General features: G+C 38.0%; 1 protein-coding gene across 1 annotated transcript in view; it reads left to right on the top strand.

Annotated features, from left to right (window-relative positions):
• Positions 1–18,669, top strand: part of acsf3 (acyl-CoA synthetase family member 3) — a 90,467-nt gene that overhangs the window by 70,610 nt on the left and 1,188 nt on the right. Inside the window, exons 8-9 of the mRNA XM_079865005.1 lie at positions 7,289–7,423; positions 7,892–8,003. Coding sequence (XP_079721131.1) covers positions 7,289–7,423; positions 7,892–8,003 — 247 coding nt within the window. The remainder of the gene's footprint in view (positions 1–7,288; positions 7,424–7,891; positions 8,004–18,669) is intronic.

Below are 18,669 nucleotides of genomic sequence, written 5' to 3'. Positions count from 1 at the left end.
TTCCCTACCTTTTCTGAACCAGAGTCCACAGACAAATAACTTTGACGTGATGTGTGACCTTTCCAACGTGATGACGCAATGCGTGGCACATCTCAGAGATGGTACACGACGGGCATTTGTGGTTAAAAAGTATATATTTTTTATTTATTTTTTTATTTTTTTTGAAAATGACCGATCGTTTCGCTGGATATGACCCTTATTTCTCGACTGGGATCGTGTCGAGACTTTGAAGCTGCATTGAGACGGACATTTGAACCTTCTTTGAACATTGGTATAGTTTGCCATTGAAGTCCATTCTGTGTAGAAAAATCCTGGAATGTTTTCCTAAAAAACCTTCATTTCTTTTCGACTGAAGAAAGAAAGACATGGATATCTTGGATGACATCGGGGTGTAGGGTTGTGCCGATGGACGATGATGGCTGACCGACATCACGATGGTGAGCCACCATCGTGATGCCACGCCCCCCACCCTGTCAGACCAGCCCAGTCTCACGGCAGTTCGTGTTCGTGTGTACACCACTGGTTGGGAACCTGGCTCGCGAGCCACACCTGGCTCTTAGGCAAAAATCATGTGGCTCGCAAGGTCTCTCACCCTTTTACCAACAAACGATAAAAAAATTAAGACGTGTGTGTTCAGTGCTGTTCGCGAGTGTCACGAGTCACCACAGCAATCAACTAACCACCAGTGTTGCCAGATGTACGATAATTTTGACCTCTGTACGATGTACGATCAATAATGGAAAAAATCCTATAACGTACGATAATTTCAGAACTGTGTGACACTTCAAATGATGGTCGTTGTAATAGGACTTCTCATTGATCTAGCCGTGGATTCTACGTCTACCGGGGGAAGAACCTGTAGAGAGAGGGAGCGAGAGACCTTGCGTGTGTGTGCTAGTGTGCCTCACGAAGCGCATGTAAGGACCCAACCAATCAATTGTAAGTGCGGGCGGGCTTTTATCCCGAATCAGAATCCCCCACCCCCCCACCCCCCGTTGGAGATTTCTTGACTCCCAGAAATGACTTTGTGCAGGTTGGGATGTCTGTCATTTTCATGTCGTTGACTCGTGTACGATAATTTTCTTCCAAATACGATCATTTTGAGCTTCTGGTACGATACTTGGACATTTCCAATCTGGCAACACTGCTAACCACTTACGTTTCTGTGGTAACCTAACAGTTACATCTTCTGCACTGGGATTCAAGCAGCTGCTGCTTGTTTAAGGTAATGGCGAAAATCATTTTAGAACAGCAGCGAAAATGTAAAAGTAGGCTATATAAACTTTAATATATCCTTTTATTGAAACGGGTGCTTTGCTGTTCAAAGAGACATTTCGAAACATTTCACCCACTGGCCGCTGGTACTTTCACTTTTGCCGCAGAGACCCTTTATGTCCTATAAATGTGTCGTATTGTTGATAATCCGAGCAGATTTCAGTTGACGATTCTGTTTAAAGTTATTAATAACAAAACATGAATGAATGAGAAAGAAAAGAGCAGGATGTGCTTTATATTGAAAAGAAATATTAAAAGCTTGATAAGTCGCGAAAGAGAACTGAATTCTACTGACAGGATGCTGTGCGCGCGCTCCGAGTGCAACACGGACCAGCATAGTAGTCTTTGTCTTCGGTTGCGAGCCTAAACGGCCAAATAAACAGAGAAATATTTCCAAATGCCAAGCCGAGTATTCCCGTGGTGTAAACACAGTAGAAGTAGCTACACTCTCTCTCTCTCTCTCTCTCTCTCTCTCTTCATGATGGTCAGCACGATTCCGTAGCACCCCCCCCCCCCCCCCCCCCCGACGATATCATCGTCCATCGCGATGTTTTACTGTAAACATCGTCAACTGCCAATTTAGGGGACATCGCCCAACCCTATCGGGGTGAGTAAATTATCAGCACAAATGTTTTTGAAAGTGAACTAATCCTTTAACCTCCCCTCTCTCTCTCTCTCTCTCTCTCTCTCTCTCTCTCTCTCTCTCTCTCTCTCTCTCTCTCACACACACACACACACACAGACAGACAGACCATAACCCATGACACATCGTTCTTAACCTCCAGACAGCTCACACACATGCTCTCTCGTTTCTCAACTCCCCTTCGCCACAGCTGGGTCTTAGCACTCAATAATGATCCACGCTGGACATCCAACACCTTTGCCCAATGTTCTTTCCTCCTTTTCTTTCACACTCAGTCACTCGCCTGCTATGACCTATTTCCCGTCGTCTTCATGGTCCTGCCCCAGCTGAGCCCCAACACTCGATGAGAAGAGTCTCTTTGTCTCCGCTCTGCTAAAGAGATTGGAAGACTGCCTGGCTAGTGATGGCTTGTACTTTCCAGACTCAGATTGAAATCTTTGGCCTCTCATCAAGGTGTGTTAAAGTGGAGTATAACACCTTGTCCTAACCAGGCATGTCATGATAAAGTAAAAAAGCTGAATTTTCCCTCTCTCTCTGATGTTAATCTGAGATTATCCTAACCAGCAACAACTGCGACAAGCCATGCACAACTTTGTCGGTGGTTTAATTTACCGTGAGAGAATATGTCTGCTTCCTTACTATATAGTATGCAAAAAGAAGTATGGCAAATAAGTCAAACAAATAACAATTGGTAAATAATACCCAGATGACCTACTAGTTCAGCCGAGATTTTGTAGTGTGCATCAGATCTCTAATGAGTCTATGTGAGAGTCGTCGTCGTCTTTGGGTACAGCTTTCTCTGTACTACGATCTTTGGGGTGAACGTGATTTCACCAAGTACAACATGTTCCTGGATCAAAATGTTGATCCTAGAACAACATTCCAATCAGCCAATCGATAAGAATCGGAATTGATTGGCAGAATCGAGATTGGAATCGTTAAAATTCAGACGAATGGTAATCCATACAGTCCATACTTTTTGACATAGCGCTTTTTGGCATTCATTTATATAGCGCTTTTAACAATGTAGATTGTTCCAAAGCAGCTTTACATTGATAATAGGAAATTAAAGTAAAGTGGTTTGGCTTTTTAAAAGCTCTAGAATAAAGTTATTGTCCAGCTAAAGTTAGTTTGATTGATTCACTTCCGTCGCAACGATCATTAGTTATTAACTCAGGGGCCGCTTACACAACACCGTTTTAACAGAAAACTCTTAAAGGAGAACTCCGGTCAATTTTAACATTGAGCTCATTTTTTTGTACATTTGGAGTGCTGTCAGTACAGAGAACAACGACAAAAATCGGTGTTGCCTACACCGTGTTATCCTCTTTTTAAGATTTGCACCCTGTTGACTTCAATGGGGCAAGTTTTAAACCTGCTTTTAGCCTCTTAACATCCTTGATGTGTCATTACAAGTGCAAAAAATTATTTTTTCATTTTGTTTACACACAAGATGAAAATAAAAACTCAGAGGGATTTCAGGATATATGCTTTCATTACCTAGGGAATCAAAATATACTGTCCATAGCCATAAAAAATAGATTTTCACCATATTTTTTTGATTAAAATGTCACATAAATCAGGCCAAGAATGATTTATTAACAAATCCCTCTGAAAATATCTTCAGAATACTGCTAAGTGTATAACTGGAAAGTTTGGTGTACATAGGTGCTACATAGGCTGAGATGTTTCTACTGGAGAATGACAAAAACTCATTTTGAGAAAACGGCAGTTAAAGATTTAAATAGCTCTAAATGATAAATCGTCGTAGCTTTAAATCCCCCTTTGGACATTCACGATTGGTTACTGATAGAAAGGAAATGCCCATATTTGGGTTACATAGCGTTGTGCAGGAGACTCAGAGCTTCACAGTGATACCGGTCATGACAGACTTCAGTAAACAGACGGAGCTCGGCGTGTCGCGTTGTAATGCTTACTTCCTGGTAAATTCGGGAGAAACTTACAGCCGCAAGTAAACTAAATGTAATAAAATAAACATCTTAATGTATATTTTCAACGTTTTCTTTATAGCAGCTTGAAAGAACACATATTGAAGGAGTAAACTAGCCCAAAATCTCAAAATTGACCACTGCATGAAAATCGATGTTTTTGCCTGCCGTGTCTCGCCTTAAACCCGCCAATAGCGCGCCAGGTGGATAAGCCAGTTTGTGATTGGTTACCGCAAATTTGTAAAGGAAGCAAGGGTGCATATCGTCTGCAAATGAGCACCTTTCTGAAACCTAAATTGACAAACGTGACACCTTACGGTCTTGTGGATTTAACGGACCATTCTAAGTGCACAAGACTGCAAGTGCACATGGAGTGTGCCATTTGGGACAGGGCCTTCAGCTCCCCACAGCTGTACATCAAACATCAAATATGTTTTAATTGTTACTCTGTAGCACTATTTCACTTTCAGTAGCCCCTTTCACACAGAGATTCTGGAAAATACTCGGATAATGTGTCCCGGGATTTGTCACGGGATCGTTTGATTTTGGTTCATTCACACTGCCAGTGATTTTCCGGGATCAGTGAGTGCGTTCACACACATCCCGTAAAGATCCCGTAAAGACACGTGACGTCAGGATGGCGAACGATCTCAGCTTCAGCACGGATAGTAAGGAGCTCCTGGTCTCCGGTTCATTCCAGTTTGCAGACATTTCTTTGTTGATGATGAACAATTTTTCACTTTCTTCTAAGAGCAAAAGAGTCGCGCGATGGCACATCACTACGACACACCCCTTACGCCATTGGTCCTGGCTTTTGTTCACACAGGGTGCGTTCCAGGACTGATCCCGGCAATGTTACTAGGTCCCCATCCCGGCATCGATCCCGGCATCATTCCCGGGATGTGTTTGCTTTCACACAGAAGGCACTCTAGCAATTTTACGGCAATTTCCCAGGATCAACGCGCTGTGTGAAAGGGCTAGTGAGGAAACCTGATGCCGGAAACTTGCAGCTGGTTTGGAAAGGGTGTCCCACACTCCCTCTGCTGCTGATGGCTGTAGTGTGTGTGTGTGTGTGTGTGTGTGTGTGTGTGTGTGTGTGTGTGTGTGTGTGTGTGTGTGTGTGTGTGTGTGTGTGTGTGTGTGTGTGTGTGTGTGTGTGTGTGTGTGTGTGTGTGTGTGTGTGTGTGTGTGTGTGTGTGTGTGTGTGTGTCTTATAGGGTGGTAATTAAGCAGTCTCCAGCTGAGCGGCTTTGTGCAATTGGTTTTTAAGATTGCACGCAGAAGATCTTGAGCCTGACTACAGGCTATTATTAAAACTTACAGCAGCCACACACACACACACACACACACACACACACACACACACACAAGCCTTATAGTCTTATTTCTACCCACTTCCACAGCTGTTTTACATTGCTTGAGCCCCATTTAGGGATGAGCGATATGGACTTAAAACTGTATCATGATATTTCCTGGTATTTATTGGATGACTATATAAATATAGGACCATTCACCACTGGCTAAAACTGCTAACTGCATGCATTCTTGAGAGCCTCAGAAACACAAACATTGATCTAAAGTAAAACGTACACATCATCAAATAGGCTCCTATAATATACCAATTACATAAAATAATAAAATAAAACAGTAAAAATCCAATCCATGCCCTTGCAGAAATGGAAAAGTTGCAGATATACGTTTCTTCTGTAAAAGTGCAGATAATGTTTAAATAGTGCAACTGTACTGAAAAACATCACACAATAATAATCACACACAATAATAATTCAAATCAATTATAAGTTTGAAATGTAAAAAACTAACAATAATATTGATAAGATGATAATACTACTACTAATAACAATATAAACCGCACTAAGGACTGATGAGCTGCTGGGTTCATGAATATTAATCATGTCTGCGTTTGCGCATTAGTTTCTGCTTGTTCATAAAGGCTGAATAATTCCAAATGATAAACTCCGATAAACGATAAACTCTTTCTCTCTGCACGTGAGCTGCGAATAGGTCCCAAACAAAAATACGGCTTAATTGTTATTATCGGGGGAAGACTAATTGTTTTGTTTTTTTTGTTTTTTTAATGATTTATTTATACATTTTAAGATACATTACAAAACAGTGGGAGACAAAAAGACACTAAAATATGTAACAGTAAACAGATACACCAAAGTTCCACAAGAAAGAAACAACAACAACAACAACAACAACAACAACAACAACAAAAAACCTTACAAGTGCAATCCAATACAATCCTGCACACAGTAAACCCAATTATATATTGACCAGACAATACAGAAGTAGTATCATCTAGGCTGGTGGTTGGTGGGCTTGGGGTCAGGGAATGGGGTCCAAAATCAAACACAGAGAGCAGGGTCAAGCTGGAGAGTTTGGAGATGTTCACGAAGGGGTTGCCAAATCTTGACAAAAATAGCGCTAGTTCGGCGAAGAGAGCACCTAATTTTCTCTTATTTCATGAAATGTGACCCTGGATCACAAAACCAGTCACGAGTTGCACGGGTATATTTGAGCCAATAGCCAACTATACTTTGTATGGGTCAAAATTATCAATTTTTCTTTTATGCCAAAAATCATGAGGATATTAAGTAAAGATCATGTTCCATGAAGATATTTTGTAAATTTCCTACTGCAAATATATAAAACATGTATTTTTGTGAGTGAATGCAGCACAATCACCAACATAAATGCACAACTTTAAAGGAGATTTTCTCAATGTTTTGATTTTTTTGCCCCCTCAGATTCCAGATTTTCAATAGTTGTATCTCAGCCAAATATTGTCCTATCATAACAAACCATACATCAATGGAAAGCTTATTTATTCAGCTTCCAAGTGTTGTATAAATCTCAATTTCCAAAAATTGACCCATGTGACTGGTTTTGTGGTCCAGGGTCACAAATAAAAGAACATCTCTAACCCAGCGAGTGTGAGATGGAGGGTGAGGGCTCTTCCAATTCAATAGAATTAACCGTCTAGCCAAAAGAGTTAAAAAAGCTACAAAATCTGAGAATAAGGCGGCAAAGAATGGCCAGGCTGGAAAACCCCAAATAAACCAATAATTGGACAAAGTGGTATTGTCCAATGGCTGAAAATTAGCCTCCAACAGGAAGACAGGGCAGGACCAGAACATATGAATTAAAGTGGCTGAACCAGAATGACACCGGTCACACTCTGGGTCAATAGAGGGGTTAATGCAAGCTAACCTGGTTCTGGACCAGTGTGGGAAGACTAATTCTTATTGTGAGGAGAATTTTACCGGTATATCGCAAACGATAATATATCGCCCATCCCTTGCCCCATATGGACTGTTCAGTGATTAATAGAGGTGTAGACCTCCGTTAAACTGTGTAGAGGCAGGTGTAACTCGAAGGGCTCTGGTTTCTCTTTCAGGTGACACCGCGGTCTACAGAGATGGCGTGTACTGGATCTTGGGCCGCACTTCAGTGGACATCATCAAGAGCGGAGGATACAAGATCAGTGCACTAGACGTGGAGAGACATCTGCTAGCCCACCCAGATATCACAGGTACACAAATACACATGCACATATGAACAGAGGAATAAATATCAAGCGTAGCGTCAGTTCTGGCAGGTCACGTTAGTCAAGCTCGCGTCAGCTGACCCTCAGCTGATCCACATCTACCTATAGGAATACGACGCCTATCACTGTATTATCAGGAGCTATCTCGTTTCTCAGGAGCTCATTACCCTCCTCCATCCCCAGCTCCTCCTGTCGCCCAGTCAGGATTTGGTGCTCTGACTCCTCTTGAATCAGAATAAATTCTCGAATTATGTTGTACTTTAAAATCTTGAATTAATGATATCTGCAATATATTCATGTTGGTTCTGTTCTGTTTACCGTAAGGAGGGTTATTGCTGCTCTTATTGAGTTCTTGCCCGGAACGGAACCATACCACCAATCCAAACTGTATGCTAATTGTCAATGGTATTTGACGATAGTGGTCCTGACAGAAATGCACCTTGTTTTCCTCAGATGTGGCTGTGATTGGTGCTCCAGACGCTGTGTGGGGTCAGAAGGTCACCGCAGTTGTGCAGCTGAGGAACGGGAAGGCCATGAGTCTGTCGATGCTGAAGGCCTGGGCCAGGTAACTCATAGCCTCACTGAGCCAGAGTTTTGGCTATCAGCATTAGAGATGTTAATGATTAATCGACGATCAATTAATTGTCGATAATAAGGTCGATTAAGCAGGTTCATGCGCGTGCTGCTCAACCGCAAAACTTGTAAAGTAATTGTGCCGGAGTTATGTTTGGGACCATTTTACACCTTCATCATGATTATAAGGTCATGTGTCCACCAAAGCGTTTTTTGACGCAGCGGGCGTATTTTTTAAGTTGTTTTCAATGGGAGCGCCATGTTTTTAAAACGCCATGAGCGTAACGAGGCGCTGAGCGTTTTTCTCACGCTAAATAAGTATTTTCATCCCGAATAAGTATTATTCCCGACAAATATTTCTTAAATATATACATGCATACAGGTGCTGGTCATATAATTAGAATATCATCAAAAAGTTGATTTATTTCAGTTATTCCATTCAAAAAGTGAAACTTGTATATTATATAGACTCATTACATGCAAAGTGAGATATTTCAAGCCTTTATTTGTTATAATTTTGATGATTATGGCTTACAGCTTATGAAACCCACGAAATCAAAATCCCAGAAAATTAGAATATTACATGAAATCACACAGTAATTACACAGTGATACCATGGTCATTGAACCAGGTTTTGGTTCTTTTGGCAGTGTGGGCCGGTGCAAATCCTGCTGGGAAAATGAAGTCAGCATCTCCATAAAGCTTGTCTGCTGAAGGAAGCATGAAGTGCTCTGGAAATGTCCTGGTAGACGGCTGCGTTGAGTGGACAGCACAGTGGACCAACACCAGCCGATGACATGCTCCCCAAACCAACACAGACTGTGGAAACTTCACACTGCATCAAGCATCTTGGATTGTGTGCCTCTCCATTCTTCCTCCAGACTCTGGGACCTTGGTTTCCAAATGAGATGCAAAATTTGCTCTCATCAGAAAAAAGGACTTTGGTCCACTGTGCTTTATTAAATCCAGAGTCAACGCAGCCGTCTACCAGGACATTTCCAGAGCACTTCATGCTTCCTTCATTTTCCAGCAGGATTTTCACCGGCCCACACTGCCAAAATAACCAAAACCTGCTTCAATGACCATGGTATCACTGTGTAATTACTGTGTGATTTCATGTAATATTCTAATTTTCTGAGATTTTGATTTTGTGGGTTTCACAAGCTGTAAGCCATAATCATCAAAATTATAACAAATAAAGGCTTGAAATATCTCACTTTGCATGTAATGAGTCTATATAATATACAAGTTTCACTTTTTTAACGGAATTACTGAAATAAATCAACTTTTTGATGATATTCTAATTATATGACCAGCGCCTGTATGTGTGTATTTTTATGTACAAAATAATTATACACAGTACACACATATATTATGTAAACACAAACTTTTATTTTGGATGCGATTAATCGTTGCCCAGCACTAAAAATAATGCCAAAAAAAAACACCATTATCAGTCAAAGGTACTTTAAAAAATGTTTTTCTGGAACATGTGTGATATAATTCAGAGTATCCAGAAACAACCATTATAAATATATCCTTTGATATGTTGCTGACAAATTATATGTTTTTGCAACTTAATATATAGTTGCTGTAAACACATTATAATGCTTGCCCCGATACTTCGCCTGTTTGGTACAAAATTTTTATTTGGGGGGAGTGTTTATTTCAACACTTAGTGTACATTTACACAACAACAGTGTTCTGAGATGACAACCTTGTCTGCTACAACGACTAGAAACGCTGTATTCTTCTGGCAGGCCAGTAGATGGCGACGTCACTTTGTAAAGAAAAACTAAGTGGCTACAGACTGAACACGTAATACACATGCGCATGATGTAACTGTTTTCACAAATTTGCGTTTTTGAAGTTTACTCGGAGACGATAACTGTATAGTTTTCAAAAATGTGCACTTTGAAACAAGCCAACAAAGTTAGCATTTTCAGGCCCCCGAAATGCCGTTGTCGTGTAAATGAAATGGCCAAAATGCATAAAATGTTTTCAGTTTTTAGTTGAAAACGGTGTCATGTAAACAGCACCTTAGCTTAGCTTATGAATATTGATAATGTAACTATCCCAGTAGTCCTACCTGATTGGCTAATAGGCTAAATGTAATAAATTGATGGTAGCCATAGTAGGATTACCATCTATTTGCTGGTGCATTTGTTGCTCTGTCAACGCTACTTTCTATGGAAGCTTGTTTCCGCCACAGAATTAAACATTTTAAAAGATAATTGCGACTTTTCATCCCACAATTCTTCTGAACGGGGGCAGGGAGGAGCAGCTCATTTGCATTTAAAGGGACACACAAAAGCACGTTTTTGCTCACACCCAAAAAGGGGCAAATTTGACAAGCTATAACAAATGATTGGGGGTATTTTGATCTGAAATTTCACAGGCACATTCTGAGGACACCATAGATTTATTACATCTTGTGAAAAGGGGCATAGTATGTCACCTTTAAAACTGGAGTGGCAAATAGATTTTGCACAATTCTTGCAATTTTTGCATGTACAGTATGCATTTAACCCATTAACCCATTAGACTTTAAATTATGGCATTTAACCCATAACCCATTAGACATGCATTGGTGCTCTGTGGTTGTGCCGTCTCAAAAGCTGAGACTACTTTACACTGTACATCTACTGAATCTCTTACAGCTCCCCTAGAGGTCAGAATGTGAATGACAAGACAAGAATTTCCTAGTGTCAATCAGGCACACTTGAAAAAAAAAAAAAAATAGGCAGGTGATGAAATGTTGCTGAAATGCACCGGCAGCCTCGTTGCGAGGAGTTTATTGTGGAGCACAGCGATGTGTTTGGAAGTGTTGCGTCAGTGTGTGTGTGTGTGACGTGTTGAGTCAGACGTCGAGTTGGACTCCCTCAGGACATGCGTTAGACTCGAGAGGATTTTTAAAAGCCTCTGTATAAATAACAATACACACACATAGGCACACACTCATGGGTGAGATGCATGCTGCAAGAACAGATGTGTGTTTGGTGGGAGAACGGGTAGAGAAAGAGAAGCGGTGATGTTGAGAAGAGAGAAACAGCGTCTGTCTTAGCAATGCCTGTTTTATTTTATTCCTCATTCTCTCTCTCTCTCTCTCTCTCTCTCTCTCTCTCTCTCTCTCTCTCTCTCTCTCTCTCTCTCTCTCTCTCTCTCTCTCTCTTTAACCCTCTGGTGCTCTTCACGTGTTGCTCATAAATGACCTTTTTTTTTGTCAATGAATAGTGTACTATATTTTAGTTTGATGATGTTTTTTATTTAATATTTTGTATTTTTATACTGTTATGTATTTATAATCCATTTAATCAATTTTTGAGCATAGACCTGAAAATAGTCATAAATCTTGAATGTTTTAGAGCAACGGACTGAAGTTTGATCTCTTTTCAAAGACGACACTAGATTATTGCTGAAGTAAAAAAAAGTTTTTTTTTAAAAAGTGAACTTGAAAAAAGTAACAGAATATTATGTGTATTGTTATGAAAAATGCACAAAAATACTATTTACATTTTTTTAATGAAAGATATATTTTCTAAATCATATTTTCATAAATATAAACAAGTTGTGTTCCAAATTTGAGGTTGATATCTCAAAAAATGAGCTTTCGGTCAGATTTTATTTGGGCGCAGTACCAAACGCTTCCACTAGAGGAAACTCGTCTCCCATTCATTTCCAATGCGCTCATGTTTGACCGCGAGGAGATCAAGTGTGACTATTTTTACAGCCTGTTCGAATCATGTCCATGATTTTGTGTGTGTGTGTGTGTGTTCACACAGCAAGTGCCAAAACCTTTACCAAGTTTTGTACCATTCCGATGAAGCAAAAAACAAAACGTCTAATTTTTCGGTCAAAAATGACCGAAGAGCACCATAGGGATTTCATTCTTGTTGCAGAAATGTAGCATTTTAGCCTGTCAGAAGACACATGTCCCTTTACAGGAAGTATCTCGGGGCTTCTTCGGTCTCTATGTGTGTGTGTGAGCTCCATATGGTGTGTGTGGGTGTTGCTGGTGTGTTTTTTGACCTGTCTTCGCCCCTCCAGCAAAGCCCAGCAAAGAGCAACATGCGCAGGGAAAGAGAGATGCTCACTCCTCCAGCTGTCATCTTGTGTAATCGTCACTCTATATGTGTCATGAGGCGTAGAGAGACAGGACATGATGAGCTGACACAAACACACACGCACAGAGAATGAGGTTACAGTGAAGAACTGAATATTCGGGAGAGAGAGAGGAAACATTAACAGAGAGACACCTTGCTGGAAGGGGCTTGTATTGAAGAAAGCGGAATATTTTCGCACACTCACAAACACGTCAGATGATAAAGACGGCTTCGGGCCTGTTGACAACCGCGAGAATGCAAAACATTTAATTAGCTCTGCGCTCCACTCTGCCTTTTAGTATTTGTCTTTATTTCACGCTGATTTCATTGTTTGTGGAATTAATCGAATTCCATGTGTCTCGCAGCGTTTAATACAAGAGACGTTCCAGCAAAGAGGACGACGGCTGCGTTAAAAGATATGCAGGAGTGTTTTTTCTGTAGTTATGTGTGTATTTCACTCGTGACGTTTCACATCTGCACAGTCATTAGAGTCTTTGCCTGAAGAGATTTTCACCACATGTTCCATATAAAACAACCAGGATTAAATTATGACACATCTTTATTTTCTTTCCACTGCCAGAGTTGAATTTTGTAAAGCTAAAAAAATCTTCTTTTAAAGATTTTGTTTTCCAGAACGTACGTTTTTTTCTTCGTAAGGAAAAGTCTGCAGTCTTGGAACTTCTAAACTTTAAATGCAGGAATGTTTCACAAGGCGTTATTACATAACCGGGTCTTTATCGACCCGGATCTATATCTAACACGGATGGATCTCAGTCGTATTAAACTCTCCTGATATTTTAATAAGAATTGCAAAAGAATAAAATAAAGCATATTTCGCTACCTTTCAGAACTTGGAAAGGTTCAATTTGAGCAGATGTTTTTTCCATCATCATCAGCATCTGCTCATATTCTCATATCTATCGTTTTCAACTTCTTTAAAATCAATATTTGATCTCTGACAGCTTCTTCTGGTGCCGCTATCAGTAGGCGCGTTTCCTTTACAGATTTGCGCAAAACTTTTGCGATTTTTTTTCTAAATGTCGACAAAAAACTATTGCGAAATGACGGCGTTTCCATTAACTGATGTTATGCGACTAAAACTACATTTTTTCCTCTCGCGATGAGTAAAATCATTCCAAAAACCATGGCAACGGACATTGGTAGGATTATGTATATCCCAGCCACTGGACTGGCCATTATTATTAACCGAAGGAGATGTGTGTGTGTTTTCCAAGCATTAATGGTAAGGAACGACCCTTATTATACTTGTGAGCAGCTCATATGAGGTGTTTCTGGGTGTTTCTCCCTCATTTCTGCTTTGAGTTCTTGATTGTGGCATTTCTTTGAGGTTTAGAATCCATTATTCCTGTAATTCTTTCGTCTTATATGAGTTTAATAAAGAACTCTGTCTCGTATTCGGTCCAAACACACCCTGTCATCTATGTCAGGTGACCTGTAAATGCGCAAAAACTGTTTCCATTGCAGATGTGCGAAATATTTCTTTTTTGAATTGCCTGAAAAACCCCCTCATGCGAGAGTAAAAACTTTTTTTGCGATAAATGGGAGTTTTTGCGAAATAGACGTGTTTCCATTGGGCGTATTTTCAATGCGCAATTTCAATTTGCGCAATTTGAAGGGTAATGGAAACACGGCTAGTGACTCTAATATTTGCTTGCGTACAGGACATGCTCTGCAGTAAATCACTGTTTTGCTGGTGATATTCTTGTGTTTTATGCATGCTGTAATTATGAGTGAAACATCACGTCATCAATGTGTTTCAGACAGCGCCACCTTGAGGAATAAAGGCGAACTGCACTTACTGTCATCAGAGAATTGTTGAGCAGGAAAAACTATACTTATACTATTACAAACATTGGGTCACTAGTGACCCGATACACTATTTACAAAAAGTTAATTGGAAAACAAGCTTTTTTGTTGTTATGTTGAAGAATACTATGAAGGCTGATGTCTAACTTTAAAAGATGAATGAGGGGGAGTAGGGTTGGGTTTTACAGAATACAATACAATACTTTGGATACTTGTTATAAAATTTCAATTTCAATTCCTCTTATTGATTCTTTTGTGAGCATTTCAATATGACTTTAAACCATTCAAGTGTGTGAGACTCCTGCGCTTTCAGAGCTGCACACACACGTGTAACAGTATATTGGATCTGTGCAGCTCTTAAAGGGACAGCAGCCTAATATTCCTCTCTATAATAACGCTAATATTCCCACTCTATAATAACGCTAATATTCCTCTCTATAATAACACTAATATTCCCGCTCTATAATAACGCTAATATTCCTCTCTATAATAACACTAATATTCCCGCTCTATAATAACGCTAATATTCCTCTCTATAATAACACTAATATTCCCACTCTATAATAACACTAATATTCCTGTCGTCTCTATAATAACACTAATATTCACGCTCTATAATAACACTAATATTCCTGCTCTATAATAACACTAATATTCCTGCTCTATAATAACACTAATATTCCTCTCTATAATAACACTAATATTCCCGCTCTATAACACTAATATTCCTGCCGTCTCTATAATAACACTAATATTCCGCTCTATAATAATACTAATATTCCCGCTCTATAATAACACTAATATTCCCGCTCTATAATAACGCTAATATTCCCGCTCTATAATAACACTAATATTCCCGCTCTATAATAACGCTAATATTCCTGCTGTTGTCTCTATAATAACTCTAATATTCCCGCTCTATAATAACACTAATATTCCTGCTCTATAATAACTCTAATATTCCCGCTCTATAATAACACTAATATTCCTGCTCTATAATAACACTAATATTCTATAATAACTCTAATATTCCCGCTCTATAATAACACTAATATTCTATAATAACTCTAATATTCCCGCTCTATAATAACACTAATATTCCCGCTCTATAATAACGCTAATATTCCCGCTCTATAATAACGCTAATATTCCCGCTCTATAATAGCGCTAATATTCCCACTCTATAATAACACTAATATTCCTGTCGTCTCTATAATAAAACTAATATTCCTGCTCTATAATAACACTAATATTCCTGTCGTCTCTATAATAACACTAATATTCCCGCTCTATAATAACACTAATATTCCCGCTCTATAACACTAATATTCCCGCTCTATAATAACGCTAATATTCCCGCTCTATAATAACACTAATATTCTATAATAACACTAATATTCCCGCTCTATAATAACACTAATATTCCCGCTCTATAATAACACTAATATTCTATAATAACACTAATATTCCTGCTCTATAATAACACTAATATTCTATAATAACACTAATATTCCCGCTCTATAATAACACTAATATTCCCGCTCTATAATAACACTAATATTCCTGCTCTATAATAACACTAATATTCCCGCTCTATAACACTAATATTCCCGCTCTATAATAACACTAATATTCCCGCTCTATAATAACACTAATATTCCCGCTCTATAATAACACTAATATTCCTGCTCTATAATAACGCTAATATTCCCGCTCTATAATAACGCTAATATTCCTGCTCTATAATAACACTAATATTCCTGCTCTATAATAACACTAATATTCCCGCTCTATAATAACACTAATATTCCCGCTCTATAATAACACTAATATTCCTCTCTATAATAACACTAATATTCCTGCTATATAATAACACTAATATTCCTGTCGTCTCTATAATAACACTAATATTCCCGCTCTATAATAACACTAATATTCCCGCTCTATAATAACGCTAATATTCCCGCTCTATAATAACACTAATATTCCCGCTCTATAATAACACTAATATTCCCGCTCTATAATAACACTAATATTCCCGCTCTATAACACTAATATTCCCGCTCTATAATAACGCTAATATTCCCGCTCTATAATAACACTAATATTCTATAATAACACTAATATTCCCGCTCTGTAATAACACTAATATTCCCGCTCTATAATAACACTAATATTCTATAATAACACTAATATTCCCGCTCTATAACACTAATATTCCCGCTCTATAATAACACTAATATTCCCGCTCTATAATAACACTAATATTCCCGCTCTATATTAACACTAATATTCTATAATAACACTAATATTCCCGCTCTATAATAACACTAATATTCCCACTCTATAATAACATTAATATTCCTGCTCTATAATAACGCTAATATTCCCGCTCTATAATAACACTAATATTCTATAATAACACTAATATTCCCGCTCTATATTAACACTAATATTCCCGCTCTATAATAACACTAATATTCTATAATAACACTAATATTCCCGCTCTATAATAACACTAATATTCCCGCTCTATAATAACACTAATATTCCTGCTGTCATCTCTATAATAACACTAATATTCCCGCTCTATAATAACACTAATATTCCCGCTCTATAATAACACTAATATTCCTCTCTATAATAACGCTAATATTTCTGCTGTTGTCTCTATAATAACTCTAATATTCCCGCTCTATAATAACACTAATATTCCTGCTCTATAATAAGGCTAATATTCCCGCTCTATAATAACACTAATATTCCCGCTCTATAATAACACTAATATTCCTCTCTATAATAACACTAATATTCCCGCTCTATAATAACACTAATATTCCCGCTCTATAATAACACTAATATTCCCGCTCTATAATAACACTAATATTCCTGCTCTATAATAACACTAATATTCCTCTCTATAATAACACTAATATTCCCGCTCTATAATAACACTAATATTCCACTCTATAATAACGCTAATATTCCCGCTCTATAATAAGGCTAATATTCCCACTCTATAATAAGGCTAATATTCCCGCTCTATAATAACTCTAATATTCACGCTCTATAATAACACTAATATTCACGCTCTATAATAACGCTAATATTCCCGCTCTATAATAACGCTAATATTCCTGCTCTATAATAACACTAATATTCCCGATCTATAATAACACTAATATTCCTCTCTATAATAACACTAATATTCCCGCTTTATAATAACACTAATATTCCCGCTCTATAATAACACTAATATTCCCGCTCTATAATAACGCTAATATTCCCGCTCTATAATAACGCTAATATTCCTGCTCTATAATAACACTAATATTCCCGATCTATAATAACACTAATATTCCTCTCTATAATAACACTAATATTCCCGCTCTATAATAACACTAATATTCCCGCTCTATAATAACGCTAATATTCCCGCTCTATAATAACGCTAATATTCCTGCTCTATAATAACACTAATATTCCCGCTCTATAATAACACTAATATTCCCGCTCTATAATAACGCTAATATTCCTGCTCTTTAATAACACTAATATTCTCGCTCTATAATAACACTAATATTCCCGCTCTATAATAACGCTAATATTCCCACTCTATAATAACACTAATATTCCCGATCTATAATAACACTAATATTCCCGATCTATAATAACACTAATATTCCTCTCTATAATAACACTAATATTCCCGCTCTATAATAACACTAATATTCCCGCTCTATAATAACACTAATATTCCCGCTCTATAATAACGCTAATATTCCTGCTCTTTAATAACACTAATATTCCCGCTCTATAATAACACTAATATTCCCGCTCTATAATAACGCTAATATTCCCACTCTATAATAACACTAATATTCCCGATCTATAATAACGCTAATATTCCCGCTCTATAATAACGCTAATATTCCTGCTCTATAATAACACTAATATTCCCGATCTATAATAACACTAATATTCCCGATCTATAATAACACTAATATTCCTCTCTATAATAACACTAATATTCCCGCTCTATAATAACACTAATATTCCTGCTGCCGTCTCTATAATAACACTAATATTCCCGCTCTATAATAACGCTAATATTCCCGCTCTATAATAACGCTAATATTCCCGCTCTATAATAACGCTAATATTCCCGCTCTATAATAACACTAATATTCCTGCTCTATAATAACACTAATATTCCCGCTCTATAATAACACTAATATTCCCGCTCTATAATAACGCTAATATTCCTGCTCTATAATAACACTAATATTCCCGCTCTATAATAACACTAATATTCCCGATCTATAATAACACTAATATTCCTCTCTATAATAACACTAATATTCCCGCTCTATAATAACACTAATATTCCCGCTCTATAATAACGCTAATATTCCCGCTCTATAATAACGCTAATATTCCTGCTCTATAATAACACTAATATTCCCGCTCTATAATAACACTAATATTCCCGCTCTATAATAACGCTAATATTCCTGCTCTTTAATAACACTAATATTCCCGCTCTATAATAACACTAATATTCCCGCTCTATAATAACGCTAATATTCCCACTCTATAATAACACTAATATTCCCGATCTATAATAACACTAATATTCCCGATCTATAATAACACTAATATTCCTCTCTATAATAACACTAATATTCCCGCTCTATAATAACACTAATATTCCCGCTCTATAATAAC

Source organism: Squalius cephalus (assembly GCF_949319135.1).
Source record: "Squalius cephalus genome assembly, chromosome: 3".
Lineage (NCBI taxonomy): Eukaryota > Metazoa > Chordata > Actinopteri > Cypriniformes > Leuciscidae > Squalius > Squalius cephalus.
This window is presented reverse-complemented; position numbering and strand designations above follow the sequence as displayed.